We start from the raw sequence: 16,518 nt of genomic DNA, 5'->3' as shown, positions 1-16,518 counted from the left end.
ATGGAATGATTGTGGAGGAAGAGCTCATGTGTGTACTTTCAGGTTTGAAAATATTTAGATTACAGGTAATTGAACTACACCAAGATAACTGAAAGTTTTTTATTTTTAAAACGATTAGATGAGAAGGGGACTCTTACTGTTAAGTGACTGCTTTTCTGTATACTTTATACATTTTGCTTCCTCAAACTAAATTCTCAGCTGTTTACAGGAAACAATTAGAAGTACAAAGATTTACATATAACAAGATTTACTCAATTTTAATGTCAATATAAAATAACCCAAGTGTCAACTACACTTCAGTTTTAAAATAATAAAATAAAATAACCCAAATGAACAACAATAGAAAAATAAGGGAAATAACATGATGCAGTCATACAATGGAATATTATTTAGCCACCAAAAATTACGTTTATAAAACATTTTTAATATCACTGGAAAACAAGTAACATAAAATACGTAAAACTACGTGGGAACAAAGCGGTCTATACTTAATAACCTCAGCAATATTTATATAACAAAATTTATTAAATGTTTAGACCAGAGAGACACAAATATAGTAAGTACTGGAAGGAAATATACCTAATGTTGGCGGTGGGTGGAAGAACTACGGGTGGATTTTCTATATTTTTGGTATTTTCCAGGTCGTCTACAATGGGCATCTACTACCTTTATAATCATAAAAAGAAATAGAGGTTTTTTAAAAGTGTCAATTCTCAATCTAACAAAAACTCATTTGATCTTTACTGAGGTTTGTCTTTTGCCCCCCAGAGTACTATGACGGCTCCATTACTCACGGAAAGAAGGATGATTAAATAATGAGAACCAAGTCTCATTCATGTATTCACTTCATTTATTTAAACCTCTACTCCATGGCCCCAAAAGGACTCTCACCACCTTATAAGGAACTGGTTGTAGAACAAGCTGAACTTAGTGGGGTGAAATCAGGAGACAATTTTATTTTTCTGACCTCACTGTCTTTCAAACCTGCCAGTTGGCTCTCCTTCCCCTAACTCTGGGTCGTGTCTCTGGGGACGCTGTGTCTTTCCCCGTCACTTCTGTAGTTAATAAGCAGTCTCATTCACCTACGCCCATGAGCGTGAATGAACCTGAGAATCGTACAGCAATGCCACAAAAGCAGGTTGCCTGAGAGTTACCTACAGCGTGACACCGTTTGTATGAAGTTTAAAAATGCACAAACAGTTCTACAAACTGCTTAGCGATATCTGCGTGTGTTGGGAAAGTATCAGGAATTGTAAGGGAAGGAGAGCACTAAAGTCGCAGTTGTGGTCCCCTGTGGTCCCCTGTGGTGAGAGAGGGAGGAGGATATGCTCGTGGAGGAATCCATTGGGGCCTCAATCATATTATTAATGCTTTATTTTTTTAAACTGAGTGGTTGATGTGTGGGTGTTTGTCATGTTGTGCTTCTTTATGTCTTTTGGATATCTTAGATATTACATAATGATCTTTTCATCCAGTCTGATATAAATCAAAACTTCAACTTCTCATTTAAAGCTTCACTCTTTCCCCAATTTTGCAGCCCAACCAGTCTCAGAAAGCTGCGGGAGTGTGGGAAGATATGGTTTATCTTTTCTCTCCCTCTCCCTCCAACTCAGAGTCCCTGCAGAAGAAATGGGCAGGAGAGGAGAGGAGAAGGGTGGAGGGGTAAAGGGAGCCCGTGTTACTTGACTGGGGGCAGCGGTGATCTGGCCTTGGATCCCCCACTGAGAGCCATGAGGGGTGGTTTCAGGGTTACTTCCTAGTTACCTGCCTTAACTTCACCCACTGTCCCATAGCCACCTCCCTGCACCGTTACCTGGTAAGGGGCAGTGCACCTCTGGCTGACTACTCAGTCCTCCCCGCTACAGTGTCTGGTTCTGGAAGTCCTACCCTCACAGACTCTTTCCACTAAGGTCACCTCACCGGCAGGCCTTTCAAGATAACTCAGGCCCCACTGACTCTCAGAGTCCATTCCTGACTCACAGAAACACCCAGCGCTTTGCCCACCCAGAGTCTGCAAATGCGAGCCACGCCCGCTGGAACCTTCTCCCTCATGCTGCCATGAGGCAGCTCAAGGCAGCCTCTCATCGTTAGACTTCCCCAAGCAAATCACACACCAGTCAGTCTCTGACCCACAAACTGCCGGGACACGGATCAGCCTCTCCATGGAGTTCCCTTGAAGCCCCTGCACTTGGGTGATTTCCTCCTTCTTGCATATGGTGCCCTGACAGCCCTCTCCAAAGGAGCGTTCCCTACGTGGCTGCTCAGACCCAGTTCCTCTGCTGATGGAGGGTGGGAGACCTCTGAGGGCAGAGCAGTTTGGGTCTCCTGGTGCCAACCCACTGCCTCTCTTTAGAAGGTGGGGTTCAATGTCAGCTGTTGTTCTCAGCAGCAATTTCAAAGTAGGAAAAATCTCATTTAACATCCTATTCTGCAAATAATACTTTAAGATAACATCCCTCAAGACAGGCCAGTGACTTAATGTCAAAGCTGGATTCAGTAGAAGCAATTCAACAGAAGAGGTCAAAACAGGCTTTGTGGGTATCACTGCAGGACTGGCCTAATCCAATAACATTTAAAAGATCAAGAGGAGTGGATGGAACACATTTTCTGCGGGCGATCCTCCATAAATACCTGTAGAAACCATATTACCCAGGAAGTTTCCCTTTTGGGAAATCAGAAAAACTCAAACTTAAGTTCAGTGCCCACCTTCCGAAATTAACTCCTCCTGCACGTGTATGTTCGTTTTTTGGCTGCATTGGGTCTTTGTTGCTGCGCGCTGGCTTTCTCTAGTTGCGGCGAGCGGGGGCCACTCTTCGTTGAGGTGCACAGGCTTCTCATTGCAGTGGCTTCTCTGGTTGTGGAGCACGGACTTGCAGGCACGTGGGCATTAGTAGTTGCAGCACGCAGCCTCAGTAGATGCAGCACGCGGGCCCTAGAGCACGTGGGCTTCAGTAGTTGCAACGCGTGGGCTCAGTAGTTGTGGCACACAGGCTTAGTTGCTCCGCGGCATGTGGGACCTTCCCGGACCAGAGATTGAACCCATGTCCCCAGCATTAGCAGGCAGATTCTTAACCACTGCACCACCAGGGAAGTCCCCACATGTATTTTTGTATGTATCTGTCCTATTTAATTTTGTGTTTCAATTTATTAAAGTAATAGTCACATCATTTGGGGAATCCTAAATAAATATTAAAACAGAAAGAAAGCATGAAATAAAATGAATTTTGTATGGAATTTAGGCTATTTCATGTAAATTATATTATTTCTCCTTCAGTCTAAAAACAAAATGTCATTGACTTGTAATAGGTCAAGAAAAGTTTTAAAAATGTGGCAGTTTATGGACCAGTCTGACCTGGAGACGATGAGAAGCCTGAAGGACGCCATGGCCCAGCATGAATCTTCCTGCGAGTACAGGAAGGTGGTGACTCGGGCGCTGCACATCCCCGGCTGTAAGGTGGTTCCGTTCTGTGGGGTGTTTCTGAAGGAGCTCTGTGAGGTGCTTGATGGAGCCTCTGGCCTCATGAAGCTTTGCCCGAGGTACAATTCCCAAGAAGAAACTCTAGAGGTGAGGCCTTTCAAAATCCTCATGGTGAGTCGTTGTTGCCGCCTGGCTTGTCCCTCACTAAAGCCAGAAGAGAGACCTTTCTGAGCCCAGGGTTATCAGTTGTCACTGTTGTGTTGGGTAATAGGTCCTTGAACGTTACAGAGAAAAGAATGCCAACTAACGCTGCTGGGGCTTAATATTAAGTTAGCTTTAATGGGGCAGTGTGAAAGTACAAGTGCAAATGGGTATTGTTTCCTGATTTTTTTTTAAAGGTTGATGGGGTTTTCTTCTCTCTTATTGGGTCGGAATGTCTGGGTGCAGGGGATACGAGAAGTCAAGCGATAGTGGTAACTTTTCTGGATCAGTGGAAGAAAGACTGAAGGGAAGTCAATACTGCCTTCCTTTCCTCCTTTGTGGGAATCTGGTACGTCTTCTAAGGATGAGCTCTGGGCTCCTGATTGCACTGCCTCCGTTCCCCCCAGCCCATTGCTTCTCATTCCTGACCCCCAGCATGGAGAAGACCACAGAGCTTGGACACAGAGCATTGGGCATTGGAGAGAAGGGCATTGAGAAATGGAAGAAGATATGGAAATCTCTTATATAGTGTTTAGAAACGATAGAAGGGACTAAAAGGGGGGAACTTTACAGAGAATTTTGAGGAGTCCCATACCTGGAAGTCCCACACCGAAATCTAGAGTCATTCTCACCATGGTGACAGCACCCACTGCTGACCTTACACACACACACTCTCACACTCACACACAGCCCTTCTCAGTGGCAGTGGGAAAACTTCCTAAAACTGCAGCCTCTTCCAGGTCACCTGGGAACAAAAGCATTGACTGGTATCAGGGAGACTTAGAACCTCTGACAGGTGCCGGCAGCACTACTGGCTTGCATCTCCCTGGCTTATGAGGGAGGGATAAAGTGCAAGAAATGGAGGGGAAAGCTTAAAGCAAGCCCCCCAAAGCTGCACCCACACCGCCTCCCTCATGTCTCAGAAGGCAGGAACACCCTATCTCATGGCCTAGCTGCCCCTCTTGTTACCGACCAGGGTTCTTGGCCTTCCCCAGCCAATAGAAATTGACTAGAGGCCAGACAAGAAATTCAGGCAAGGCTTTATTGGGGCCCCTGCTGCAACTCCCTGAGCGGGGCTGGGGAGAGCTTGTTCCTTATATGGGGTGAGGGTAGGCATGTGTCCAGGGGTCGGTCCAGATGGGTGGCTTAGGTGTTTTGCCAACCCCTCTCGTGGTGCTGTGTGCATGGGGCATGCTCAGTACCCTGCTTTTGCTCCCCACTCTTCAAAAGTGGCAGTTGGGTTTTTTTGGTCTCTTTGTATCTTTTGGGTCTAGAATTTGCCCCAACTGTGCATGCATCCGGTTATTTTTAGTCCTGTACAGTTTCTTTGCATTTTGTTGCTGGAGGAGAGGTGTGTCCAGGTGCAAGCACTGCAGCACTGCAGCAAAGGGTCCCCTGTCCCAGCACTGCAGCAAAGGGTCCCCTGTCCCAGCACTGCAGCAAAGGGTCCCAGGTCCCATCACTGCAGCAAAGGGTCCCAGGTCCCAGCAAAGGGTCCTAGGTCCCAGCCTGTCTCACTCTGACTTCTGATGGGAGAAACTTCCTGATCACAAATACAGACAATAAGAGCTTATAAACCAGCAGGAAGCCTCTGTGTTATACCGTAAGATGTATGGGAAATAAATAAAGCAAAATGTCCCCCTTTCTGCATCATTTCCTTGGGCCCCAGTAATTTTATCCAGTTCCATAGAATAATACACTTTTGTCATGGTTTTTCTCAATTTCACTACAAGGATAAAATAACCCTGTCCTTCCTCTGTAAAGTGGCTAATCTTCTCCCTAGGGAACCCTTGAAATAATATTGCTTTTTATGTTGTAAATTCAAAGTGGAGTGTTGATTCCTAGCGGGACTAATGTTGTCTTAGTGGAAACAAGAGTGACTTTTGGTATTTCATGCGGTGAAAGGAAAAAAATGTTTTTCCTGGAGGTTTTCTTTCCCCCAGTAAAATAGGCACAAATGCCATTATTTATGACTGTTACGATTTCGTTTCCCTAGCTAAGTAGGTTATTTAGATGTAGTATGTGAAGTTGCAATCACAAATCCTCAATATATTTTTCTGTAGTTTGTAGCCGATTATAGCGGACAAGATAATTTCTTACAACGAGTGGGACAGAATGGCTTAAAGAATTCAGAGAAGGAGTCCACCGTCAACAGCATCTTTCAGATCATCAGAAGCTGCAGTCGAAGTCTGGAGACAGAAGAGGAGGACAGCCCCAGTGAGGGGAGCAGCGCTAGGAAAAATTCCTTGAAGGATAAAGCCCGATGGCAGTAAGTTTTACATTTTAAAAATTGGGATGCTCGGGCTTCCCTGGTGGCGCAGTGGTTGAGAGTCCACCTGCCGGTGCAGGGGACACGGGTTCGTGCCCCGGTCCGGGAAGATCCCACATGCCGCGAAGCGGCTGGGCCCGTGAGCCATGGCCACTGAGCCTGTGTGTCTGGAGCCTGTGCTCTGCAGCGGGAGAGGCCACAACAGTGAGAGGCCCGCATACGGCAAAAAAAAAAGTGCATAAAAAAGAGTGGATTTGCACCTAGCACCCAAATTTTGATTTCTAATAACATTTTTCAGTGAGAGAAAGCAAAGCTTCTTGGAGAAATGGCTGATTCTGGGACTGGGACAGGAAATACACAAGATGAGCCTGGAGCATCTTGTGCCAAAAACTAAAGAAGTGCTGAGAAAAAGAAAACAAAATAATGAGGTTATGTCAAAGAACTACAAGAGCCAACTGAAAGAGCTCCCGATTGCCAGCTGGAACTATTTGAGCAACAAAATAAAGTAGTATTAGATTATAACCCAAAGTATTATATAAATATTCATGAGTCCATATACATAAATGATAAATAAACAAATAAATAGGGGAGAAGAGACAAATCTCCCATGCAGAAGAATTCCAAATAACTTATGTATACACTCCACCCTCTACAAGGTAGAGCAGAATTCCTTAAGTGTGGGCTGCACACAGTGAATTCCTTCCAAAGATTACAGTGTAGAAAGGAGTTCTTTTTTTTTTTAAAGTAACTTTGCAGTGGACATGACCAGCACTACCTCAGCCAGGTCGACATCAACAGAGTAAGTCGTGTTGATAGTATGTTCCCTGAATATGGTGTGATGAAAATGGCACTCTACCTCTGTGGTCTTCCTCCCCAGAACCCAGAGCCCCAGAATAATTATGAGAAAATTAGAAAATTATCAGGCAAATTCTAATTGATGGTCATTCTACAAAATGCCTGACCACTGCTCCTCAAAACTGTCGAGACCATCAAAAACAAGGAAAGTCTGAGAAACTGAGAACGTCTGAGAAACATAAAGAAATATCATGGTTAAATGAAATACAGATTCCTGGATGGAATCCTGGAACAGAAAAGGCAAAGACAAATGGGTAAAAAACTAAGGAAATCTAAACAGAGTATAGACTTTAATAAATAATAATGTATCACAGTATTGGTTCATGAATTGTGTCAAATATACCACCCTTAATGTAAGATGTTAATAATAGGGAAAACTGGATGTGGGGTATACTGTCTTTGCAATTTCTCTACAAATCTAAAACTATTCTAAAATTAAATTTTTTTTAAAAAAAAGCTAATGTTTTTGAATAGTTTCAAGTGAATGCATGTGTAACTACCACCCAGAGTGAAAACATTGTCAGCACCCACAAACCCCTTGTTTCCCTTCTCAATTATGTCACCACCTCTCTCCCTAAAGAAAAGTTCACTGCTGTAATTGTATGATAGTACATCCTGCTTTTTTTTATAATTTTACCACTATTGTGTCTCTCTAATATAAACAATATAGTATAGTTTTCCCTGGTTTTGAAATTTGTATTAATGTAATCATAGAGTATATATGCCTGTATGTCTTGCTTAAGATTTGTCCATGTTGTTGCAGGCAGCCAGCCATTGCATGTTCATTTTCATTGCTGTGCAGGATTGTGTTGTATGAATTACTTCAAATTTTATTTATACATTTTATTGTTGCTGGTCATTTGGGTTGTTTCCAGTGTTTCCAGTGTGGGTGATTTGAAAAGGATATTCTGACCATCAGGTTTGTGAGATCCCTTGTGGATTTCTTTTCTTTCTTAAGAATATCTATTTATGTGGGGCAAGGAAGAAGAAGCTCTTGCTGTTTGAAAGCAGTAGTGGGATCTTGCTCAGGGACCAGGATCTAGCCTGAGAGTCCGAGAAGCCCAGGGCTGCTGTTCATGCCTTGCCAAGAGGCAGTCGGCTGCCCAACTGCCTCAAGATGATGGGAACGTTCCTTCCCAGGGATGTATGGACCCAACTCCTTCTCAATTGTATCCACCACTTTGCTAGTGATATCTATGGATCAAACAGCAGAAAGCTTGATCTTAGTAACAATTCCTCATGCTTCGAAGAGAATGAGTCTCTCTTAGGCATGTTCCTACCAAGTGGCCAAATAGAAAGGAGGCAATAAAGGCTCCCTTGCCTTCCCCCTAAGATCCTTCTGGCCCTGGTAATCCAGGTTCCTGACTCAGGGAAGGCAACGTGCTAAACTGTCCAAGCAGACAAGTCCTTTATGTGCACATGTGCACACACAGGCGCACACACACATACAGTGAAAATCTAAGGTTGAGTCAAGGACGGCTGTTCTTGCTCATCTGGTACCATGACAGTATTTCCCAATGAGTGCCTTTGAACTAATTGTATTTTATTTTTAGCAGAGGCACTTCGCAGGCCCACTTATTAAGTCTTGTTTTGCCTATTTTAGCCCCATTGTATTTTGTTATGATCAAGTAGAAGGCAACGCACCTAGTAATGAATAGCCCAGGCTAAAGGGTCAGACAGACCAGAATCCTGCCTTGGGTAGGTCTCTTCTGAGTTGGGTAACCTGGAGCAGTTACTTATCCCTTCTGAACCTCAGTTTCCCCATAGGTTAAAAAAAAATAAGAAAACTTACTTTGCAAGTAGATCAAATAAAGTGCAAAAATGTATGTATTTAACACAGTTCCTGACACAAAAGGAAAAACTAATAAATAATGAAGATTATCGTTGTTTACATTAAAAATGCAATAGCTGGGGACTTCCCTGGCGGTCCAGTGGTTAAGACTTCGCCTTCCAATGCAGCGGGTGCGGGTTCAATCCCTGGTCAGGGAGCTAAGATCCCACATGCCTCGCAGCCAAAAAACCAAAATATAAAACAGAAGAATAGTGTAACAAATTCAATAAAGACTTTAAAAATGGTCCACATCAAAAAAAATCTTTAAAAATGCAGTAACTGATCTAGTAGTTCCTTTCTTTAAGCCTTTGGTCAGACATATTGTTAAATATAAGGTTTTCAAATACAGCTAAAAAAATTACTCTGTGACTTTTAGCATTTTATATTTTCTATGCTAATTTGAATTCATAGTGGAATTAAAAATGGTGTCCAGTGTCAGTGAAAGCTTTTTGTTGTTCTCACTTCTGATTATAAGACAGACCAAATTTGTATCCCTTTCTATCAGGTTTATAATTGGAGATTTGTTGGATTCTGAAAATGACATCTTTGAGGAGCCCCAAGAATGCGACCCTCATGGAACAGAAGAGCCACAGAAGGCCTTTGACCATGGGACAGAGCTCATCCCGTGGTACGTGCTGTCCATCCAAGCTGATGTGCACCAGTTCCTGCTGCAGGGGGCCACGGTCATCCACTATGACCAGGACATGCACCTCTCTGCCCGCTGCTTCCTCCAGCTTCAGCCTGACAATAGCACCTTGACCTGGACAAAGCCCACCACTGCTTCCCCAGCCAGTGCTAAAGCAAAACTTGGTGTGCTTAGTAACACATCCGAGCCTGGCAAATTCCCATTACTGGGCAATGCTGGATTAAGTGGCCTGGCAGAGGGGGTCTTGGATATGTTTTCAGCAAAGGCTGTGTACATGGGACACCCTAGCATTGATATACACACTGTGTGTGTCCAGAACAAACTGAGTAACATGTCTCTCTCAGAGACTGGTGTGACACTGCTCTACGGGCTTCAGACCACGGACAATAGATTATTGCACTTCGTGGCACCCAAGCACACAGCTAAAATGCTCTTCAGTGGATTGTTGGAACTCACGAGAGCTGTGAGAAAGATGAGGAAGTTCCCTGACCAAAGACAGCAGTGGCTGCGGAAACAATACGTCAGCCTCTACCAGGTAAGGGGTACAGCCTTCCCTCTCTCCTCAGTGGTATAATTCTCCAGATATAATTGTTATAAAGACACACTGGACAACTAGACCACCAAGGTTCATTCTCCCAGCTCTGTCACTTCCTACCTGAGTGATGTGGAACAGCCTTTATTTAAGTCTCTGTGCCTCAGTTTCTCATCTATAAAGTGAGAATAATAATGATACCTATTCATAGGGTGACTGTGAGCTTTAACTGAGTTAATATGTGTAAAACCATAATGTAAATTCATAGGTATAAAGAATAGTGTCTGGCTCATAGTAGGTCCTATTATTATTTTGTACGATAACAGTGACTGTGGTCATTGTACGTCTCACATCTGGAAAGAAACAAGTTAATATAAGCATTTTCACTTACTCAAAGTGAAAATGGAAAGCATTGTATATGAATGCTTTTATTATTAATTAGGGACTAGCTGATACATTGGAAACCTTCACTTTGGAAATTGAAATCCTGTTTCATCTTCTAATGTGCTCCGTGACCCTAGGAGGGTTATTTAACTTACTGTGTATTGCTGCTGAACTGTAGGACTTTTGAGGTTAAAAGAAACTTTCCCAAATGTGAGATAAACTCATACCTAGAGTTCTTCCAAGCCAGATTTGTAGTGGCAGCAGCTCTTAGGAGGCGGTTTCTCACAGTCGCAGGTTAAACTGAGCGAGTTTTTCATTAACCCTAAATTATCAGGTACTTTGACACTCCAGCTAAGGGTGGCAGGAGGCCTGGGCTGAATGAGGTGGTGAGAAGAGACACAGGCATAACCAGAGTAGCACACTTGTGGAGGAAGGAGGGCAGAGATTGCTCGGAAACTGAGTCATAAACCCCACTACAAGGTGACACTGTTAGTGGTGGTGTCAAATGCGTTGTACAAAGTATTCGGTTTTTCTTTGCTATGCTTTTCTATCTATTGGGGAGGGGGGGAATTATCTTTTCTACTAGTGTCACAGAACAAATAGAAGTATGATTTAAATTACTCAAATGACTGATTTCATGCACTTTTCACAGTGCTAACATGTTTCTGACAAGTAAAAACATCTTCCTCTCTGGAATGTTAGTAGAGGCACATATAGGACCCCTTCTTTCCCCTTTTCCCACATCCATGCAGTACTTATGATAGAGATCATATCCTGAATAACTAACTTGATTAATGACTTAATAAGCACATAGGGCTTCCCTGGTGGCGCAGTGGTTGAGAGTCCACCTGCCGATGCAGGGGACACGGGTTCGTGCCCCGGTCTGGGAGGATCCCACATGCCGCGGAGCGGCTGGGCCCGTGAGCCATGGCCGCTGGGCCTGCGTGTCCGGAGCCTGTGCTCCGCAACGGGAGAGGCCACAACAGTGAGAGGCCTGCGTACCGAAAAAAAAAAAAAAAAAAATAAGCACATAGACCTATATACACGATTATGCTGCACTGCGCAAAGCCAGTTTTAGTTAACTCATCTAAAATGGAAACCAAATACCTGCTTCCTGTCTATTCCACAGGGAGCTCTCAGTGCTGCCAGCTGCTTGGAAGAAAGGTCTTCAGGAGCTATTACCAATATTGATTTTCTTTTTTTTTCATAAATTTATTTATTTATTTGTTTATATTTTTGGCTGCATTGGGTCTTTGTTGCTGCACGCGAGCTTTCTCTAGTTGCAGCGAGTGGGGACTGCTCTTCGTTGCGGTGCACAGACTTCTCATTGCAGTGGCTTCTCTTGTTGCAGAGCACGGGCTCTAGGCGCGCGGGCTCAGTAGCTGTGGCTCGCGGGCTCTACAGCGCAGGCTCAGTAGTTGTGGCACATGGGCTCAGTTGCTCTGCAGCATGTGGGATCCTCCCCGACCAGGGCTCAAACCAGTGTCCCCTGCATTGGCAGGCGGATTCTTAACCACTGCGCCACCAGGGAAGTCCCTTGATTTTCAATTACAGTCATTTCTCAGCCTTCTAGAATCATGAAAATCCATTCAAGCTGGGCATAAACCAAAATCTTTGGGCTCAATTACAATCACTGTCACAAAGCCTATGTGGTTTATTTGCTCCATTTGTTTCCCTCCCCATGTTATAGCATAAAGTAACTGAATTAACATATAAGATCTACTTAGTTTCTAATTTAACCTGGCAACCTTCAGTTTGTGCTGAAGAAGGCACCAGCTGAGACCATGAACAATGGTCTGATAAGAAGAGGTAAGAGCAGAGTCAGAGGAAATGACTTGGAGCAGATTCAGTCCTACACAGTTGCAAACACAGCTACACCCCTTCCTATCTCCCAGCCCCCACCGCTCCACCCCGTGTGGAACCAAGTCATCACAGTGTAACAAGCAAAATAGCTCCAATATACCTCAGTCACTTCTGAACACACAGGTGACATTATTCCTCAAAACAATGTACTACATGAGCTGCCTAAGACAGGCAACAGTCTTAGACACTCAAGATTTCTTTCTTTCTTTCTTTCTTTCTTTTAAAGTGAAAAAGGTCAACGGACTACTCATTTTCCCATCAAACAGACCAGTTCCCAAATGATCTCAAGAAACATCAAAAAGATGCTAATTTCGTACTTGGAGAACAAAAGGTCAAACAGGCATCATGCTAAATAAATGCCCCGCTTGTCTGACTTATAATACGACTTAGCACATTTAAAGCTCTGAGAAGTCTCAGAGTACAACCGAAACCTACTTAAATGTATCTATAAATTAAAGAAATGTACGAAAAGTCTTGATTTCTTCCAAACTTCTGTTAACAGCCCTATAAGTGTATCTCTTTATCCCCAGTTTGGGAAGAGCTTATATAGAAAATAATCTTTCTGACATAAGAGTCCTTTTGTGTGATGAATGTTTGCACGGTTACTTTCAAATGTAAGTATTTTAGTACTAGTAAATGTAAATTGATCTCATGGCAATAGTAGCAGGAGATAAAGCAAAAGACAAGAAGAAATAGTGACATTTGTAATGAAGCCTAGGAATACAGGAAAGTAAAAGAAAGTAAACTCTGCAGCGATTCCGTGTGGGGTGTGGAGGAAAGGCTGGTATCATGAGCTTTGGCTCAAGGTTATCATGGGCAGAGCTTGGGAACTCATATACTTGGAAAGATCTCTGGGAAGCGGAGAAGGTTATACACAGGATTATCAGTTAACTTCTTTGATTGTAAGCAACAGAAACAGATTCTGGCTATCTTTAAGGGAAAAAATGGGATCTATTTAAAGAATTAGATTAGTTTCACAGTCTTTAAGATATCATATGCAAAGATTTGCTGGGTTAAAAGTGCATGAATATTTTTTAAGGAATTAATTTCCTAATCCTCAACTTCCACATGAACTATTTTCTAAAACTGAGAATGAACCTTCACTCACAATAGTCCTTCTCCCAAATTAAAAATGGAAGGACATATTTCACCTATCCTAAACAAGTTTATTGTTTTGTATAAAACGAAAGAAAGATTCAAACTACATTTTAGTTCCCAGAGAGTCTCCTTTAAAGATTAAACGAAAGCATCCTGCCTTTTCCAGGCCTAAAATATTTCCATTAAAAGTAAAGCTTGGCACACGTTGACCTGTTCTGAATTTAGAAAAGCCAAAGCAGTGGAGGCTGATTCTTTTTTATGTACATGGTAATGGATCTATTAAATTTTTATATTAAAGATTTTATTTTTTAGAGCAGTTTTAGGTTTATAATAAAATTGAAAGGAAGGTACAGAGATTTCCCATAAACGTCCTGCCCCCATGCCTGCATGGCACCCCCATTATCAACATCACTCACCAGAATGGTACATTCTTTACAACGGATGAACCTATGTTGACACATCGTAATCACTCAAAGTCCATAATTTACCTTAGAGTTCACTCTTGGTGCTGTACATTCTGTGGGCTTGTGCAAATATTTATTGACATATATCCATCACTATAATATTATATGGAACATTATTTATTTATTTATTTTTGCTGTGTTGGGTGTTCGTTTCTGTGCAAGGGCTTTCTCTAGTTGTGGCGAGCGGGGGCCACTCGTCATTGCAGTGCGCGGGCCCTTCACTATCGCGGCCTCTCTTGTTGCGGGGCACAGGCTCCAGACGCGCAGGCTCAGTAGTTGTGGCTCACGGGCCTAGTTGCTCCACGGCATGTGGAATCCTCCCAGACCAGGGCTCAAACCCGTGTCCCCTGCATTGGCAGGCAGACTCAACCACTGCGCCACTAGGGAAGCCCCTTAAATGGAGCATTTTCACTGCCCTAAAAATCCTGTGTGCTCTGCCTGTTATCTCTTTCTCCCACTCCACCCCCACCCCTTCCCCCAGTCCCCTGCAACCACTGATCTTTTTATTGTCTCCATAGTTTTGCCTTTATCAGAATGTCATATAGTTGGAATCATACAATATGTAGCCTTCTCAGATTGGTTTCTTTCACTTCGTAATATGCATGCAAGTTTCCTCCCTGTCTTCTTGTAGCTTAATAGCTTTCTTTTTATTCTGAATGAAATTCCATTGTCTGGGTGGACCACAGATTATTCATTCATTCACCTACTAAAGGATTTCTTTGTTGCTTCCAAATTTTGACAATTATGAATAAGGCTGGTGTAAACATCCATGGTCAGGTTTTTGTGTGGACATAAGTTTTCAACTCATTTGGGTAAATACCATGGAGTGTGATTGTTGGATCATACCGTAACAGTGTGTTTAGTTTTGTAAGAAACCAAACTGCCTTCTCAAGTGGCTGTATGATTTTGCGTTTCCACCAGCAATGGATGAGAGTTCCTGTTGCTCACCAGCATTTGGTGTTGTCAGTGTTCTCAATTTTGGCCATTCTAATAGGTGTGTAGTGGTTTCTTGTTTCATTTCGCATTTCCCTGATGACATATGATATGGAACATCTTTTCATGTGATTATTTGCCATCTGTATGTCTGCTTTGGTGAGGTGTCTGTTAGGGTCTTTGGCCCATTTTTTTAATCGGGTTGTTTATTTTCTTATTGTAGAGTTTTAAGATTTCTTTGTATATTTTGGATAACAGACCATCAGATATTCCTTTGCAAATATTTTCTCCCAGTCTGTGGCTTGTCTTCTAACTCTCTTGACAGTGTCTTTTGCAGAGCAGAGCTTGTACATTTTAATGAAGGGGTCTATTAAATGCTTAAAGATGTGTTATTTAAAACCCATAGATAAAAATTTTACGAGGTTTCTTTCAGAGTATGTTATGCAATAAGGTAGTTAAAATCTATTTGTGAAATTGTGTCATGAATTGTTTATTCCACTTTGGAGTCAGTTGTAGTGACTTGTAATCAGGGACTCTCTTCAGCAGGCCTGCACCAGGTGGAATCATCTCCAAGCATTTTCATGCTCTGTATCACTGCATTCACGATTCATTTTCCAGGGACAGAAATTCTGATTGGCTTATTTGGATCCCGTACCAACCATTGATCAAGGGAGGCTGTTCCCCTTTGATTGATAGACCCAAGACTATATCTAGTGAAAAAGAAATCAAGTAAAATTGGGGTATGGTTAGAGAAAAGAGAAATGATCCATAAGCAGGCATAAATCACAAATATCCACGACAAAAGGTCACTAAAAGGTTTCATCAAATGTCATTCAAAAAAAAATTAAATTAAATTAAATTAAATTAAAAAAAAGATCATCAAGTATCCAAGTTACTCAGCATGCTGGGATCCATAACAGGATGCAGGAAGTGGGAGGTCACAACTCAAGTCATAAAATCAGATTGTCATTGAACGTTAGGATGAAGGAGCAAGCGTGCGCACGCGCGCGCGTACACACACGTACAGCCTCTTTATTATTTGTGTATTATCTACAACACAGCAAAATCTATTTACAAGCACTTCTTTGGAATTGCAAAGGAAGACTAACCTTAAAAATTTGCAGAAAGTAAAGATAGTAAATGGAAATTAATTTTAAGAGGTACCTTTTCTACAACCTGTGAAATATCATCAGTATTGTTTTTAATTTATATGTGACCTTTTTGTGTTTTTATTAACTGAGTTTCCTGACTTATAAGGAGAATTGTTGACCACTGATCATTAATCAGGAGGGATTACTCATTCATTAATCAATACAGATTAATGAATCCCTACTGATACTCAATGCATGTTACACAGAGTTGCCTTACAAGCAGCAGCTATTGTAAACCATCACCTACCCACTGAGTATGTTTTTGCTGCTCACAACATCATAATATGCATGGTGCTCTGAGTCCCCTGGGCTCTCTATCCTTGGATATCAGTCACTCAAGAGGATAGCAGCTCCATTTCTCATGCTTTTTCTTCCTTCTCCAGCCATTAGCCAAAAAGGGTTGTTTTGTTTTGCTCATATGCCATTCTTAATATCAGTGGCGTGCACCTCATTTTATTAAAAAATTATCCAACAAAGAAAAAAAAAACGAGGTTGGCAGCTCAACTACTCAAGGTGTTCCCAGAGCCCTCCAAAGTGAATTTTGTGTACTCCATCTACTCCGACTTCAAGTCAGACTGTCCCAAGCATCGAACTAGGTGAAAATACACTGGAGTGATGCAATAGCAAATAGAACTTGATTTTACTTAAATAGATTCGTACACACATGTACACCCTCCAAGTCCTCCAAAGCCCAGATCTGCAAAGTACATCTTAATGAATTTGCCTGCAGTGATGATTCTGGAACATAACCTCTGAAACTGGGAAGGGAAATTTTTTTGTTAATCCCAGTTGAACGTGGCCCTATTAAAGCACATCACTGGAACTCAGCAGGGTGTGACCAGGACAACAGGGGACATGATGAAATCCCCAACA

At 42.5% G+C, this 16,518-nt stretch overlaps 1 protein-coding gene across 7 annotated transcripts in view; it reads left to right on the top strand.

The window, feature by feature from the left end:
* PLCE1 (phospholipase C epsilon 1) overlaps positions 1 to 16,518 on the top strand; it is a 317,272-nt gene that overhangs the window by 237,670 nt on the left and 63,084 nt on the right. For 5 of the 7 annotated variants that reach the window (XR_013824311.1, XM_079900336.1, XM_079900333.1 and 2 more), the window contains 3 exons: positions 3,307 to 3,589; positions 5,683 to 5,888; positions 9,080 to 9,755. Coding sequence is in view for 6 of the 7 variants with exons in the window: in XM_079900336.1 (XP_079756462.1) it covers positions 3,307 to 3,589; positions 5,683 to 5,888; positions 9,080 to 9,755 (1,165 nt within the window). In the remaining variant the exon portion in view is untranslated. The remainder of the gene's footprint in view (positions 1 to 3,306; positions 3,590 to 5,682; positions 5,889 to 9,079; positions 9,756 to 16,518) is intronic. The other 2 variants (XM_079900337.1, XM_079900335.1) reach the window with 1 other exon arrangement.

This window comes from Stenella coeruleoalba (genome assembly GCF_951394435.1).
Source record: "Stenella coeruleoalba genome assembly, chromosome: 16".
NCBI classification, from domain to species: Eukaryota; Metazoa; Chordata; class Mammalia; order Artiodactyla; family Delphinidae; genus Stenella; species Stenella coeruleoalba.
The sequence above is the reverse complement of the archived record's forward strand: the minus strand, read 5'-3'. Positions and strand labels throughout refer to the sequence as shown.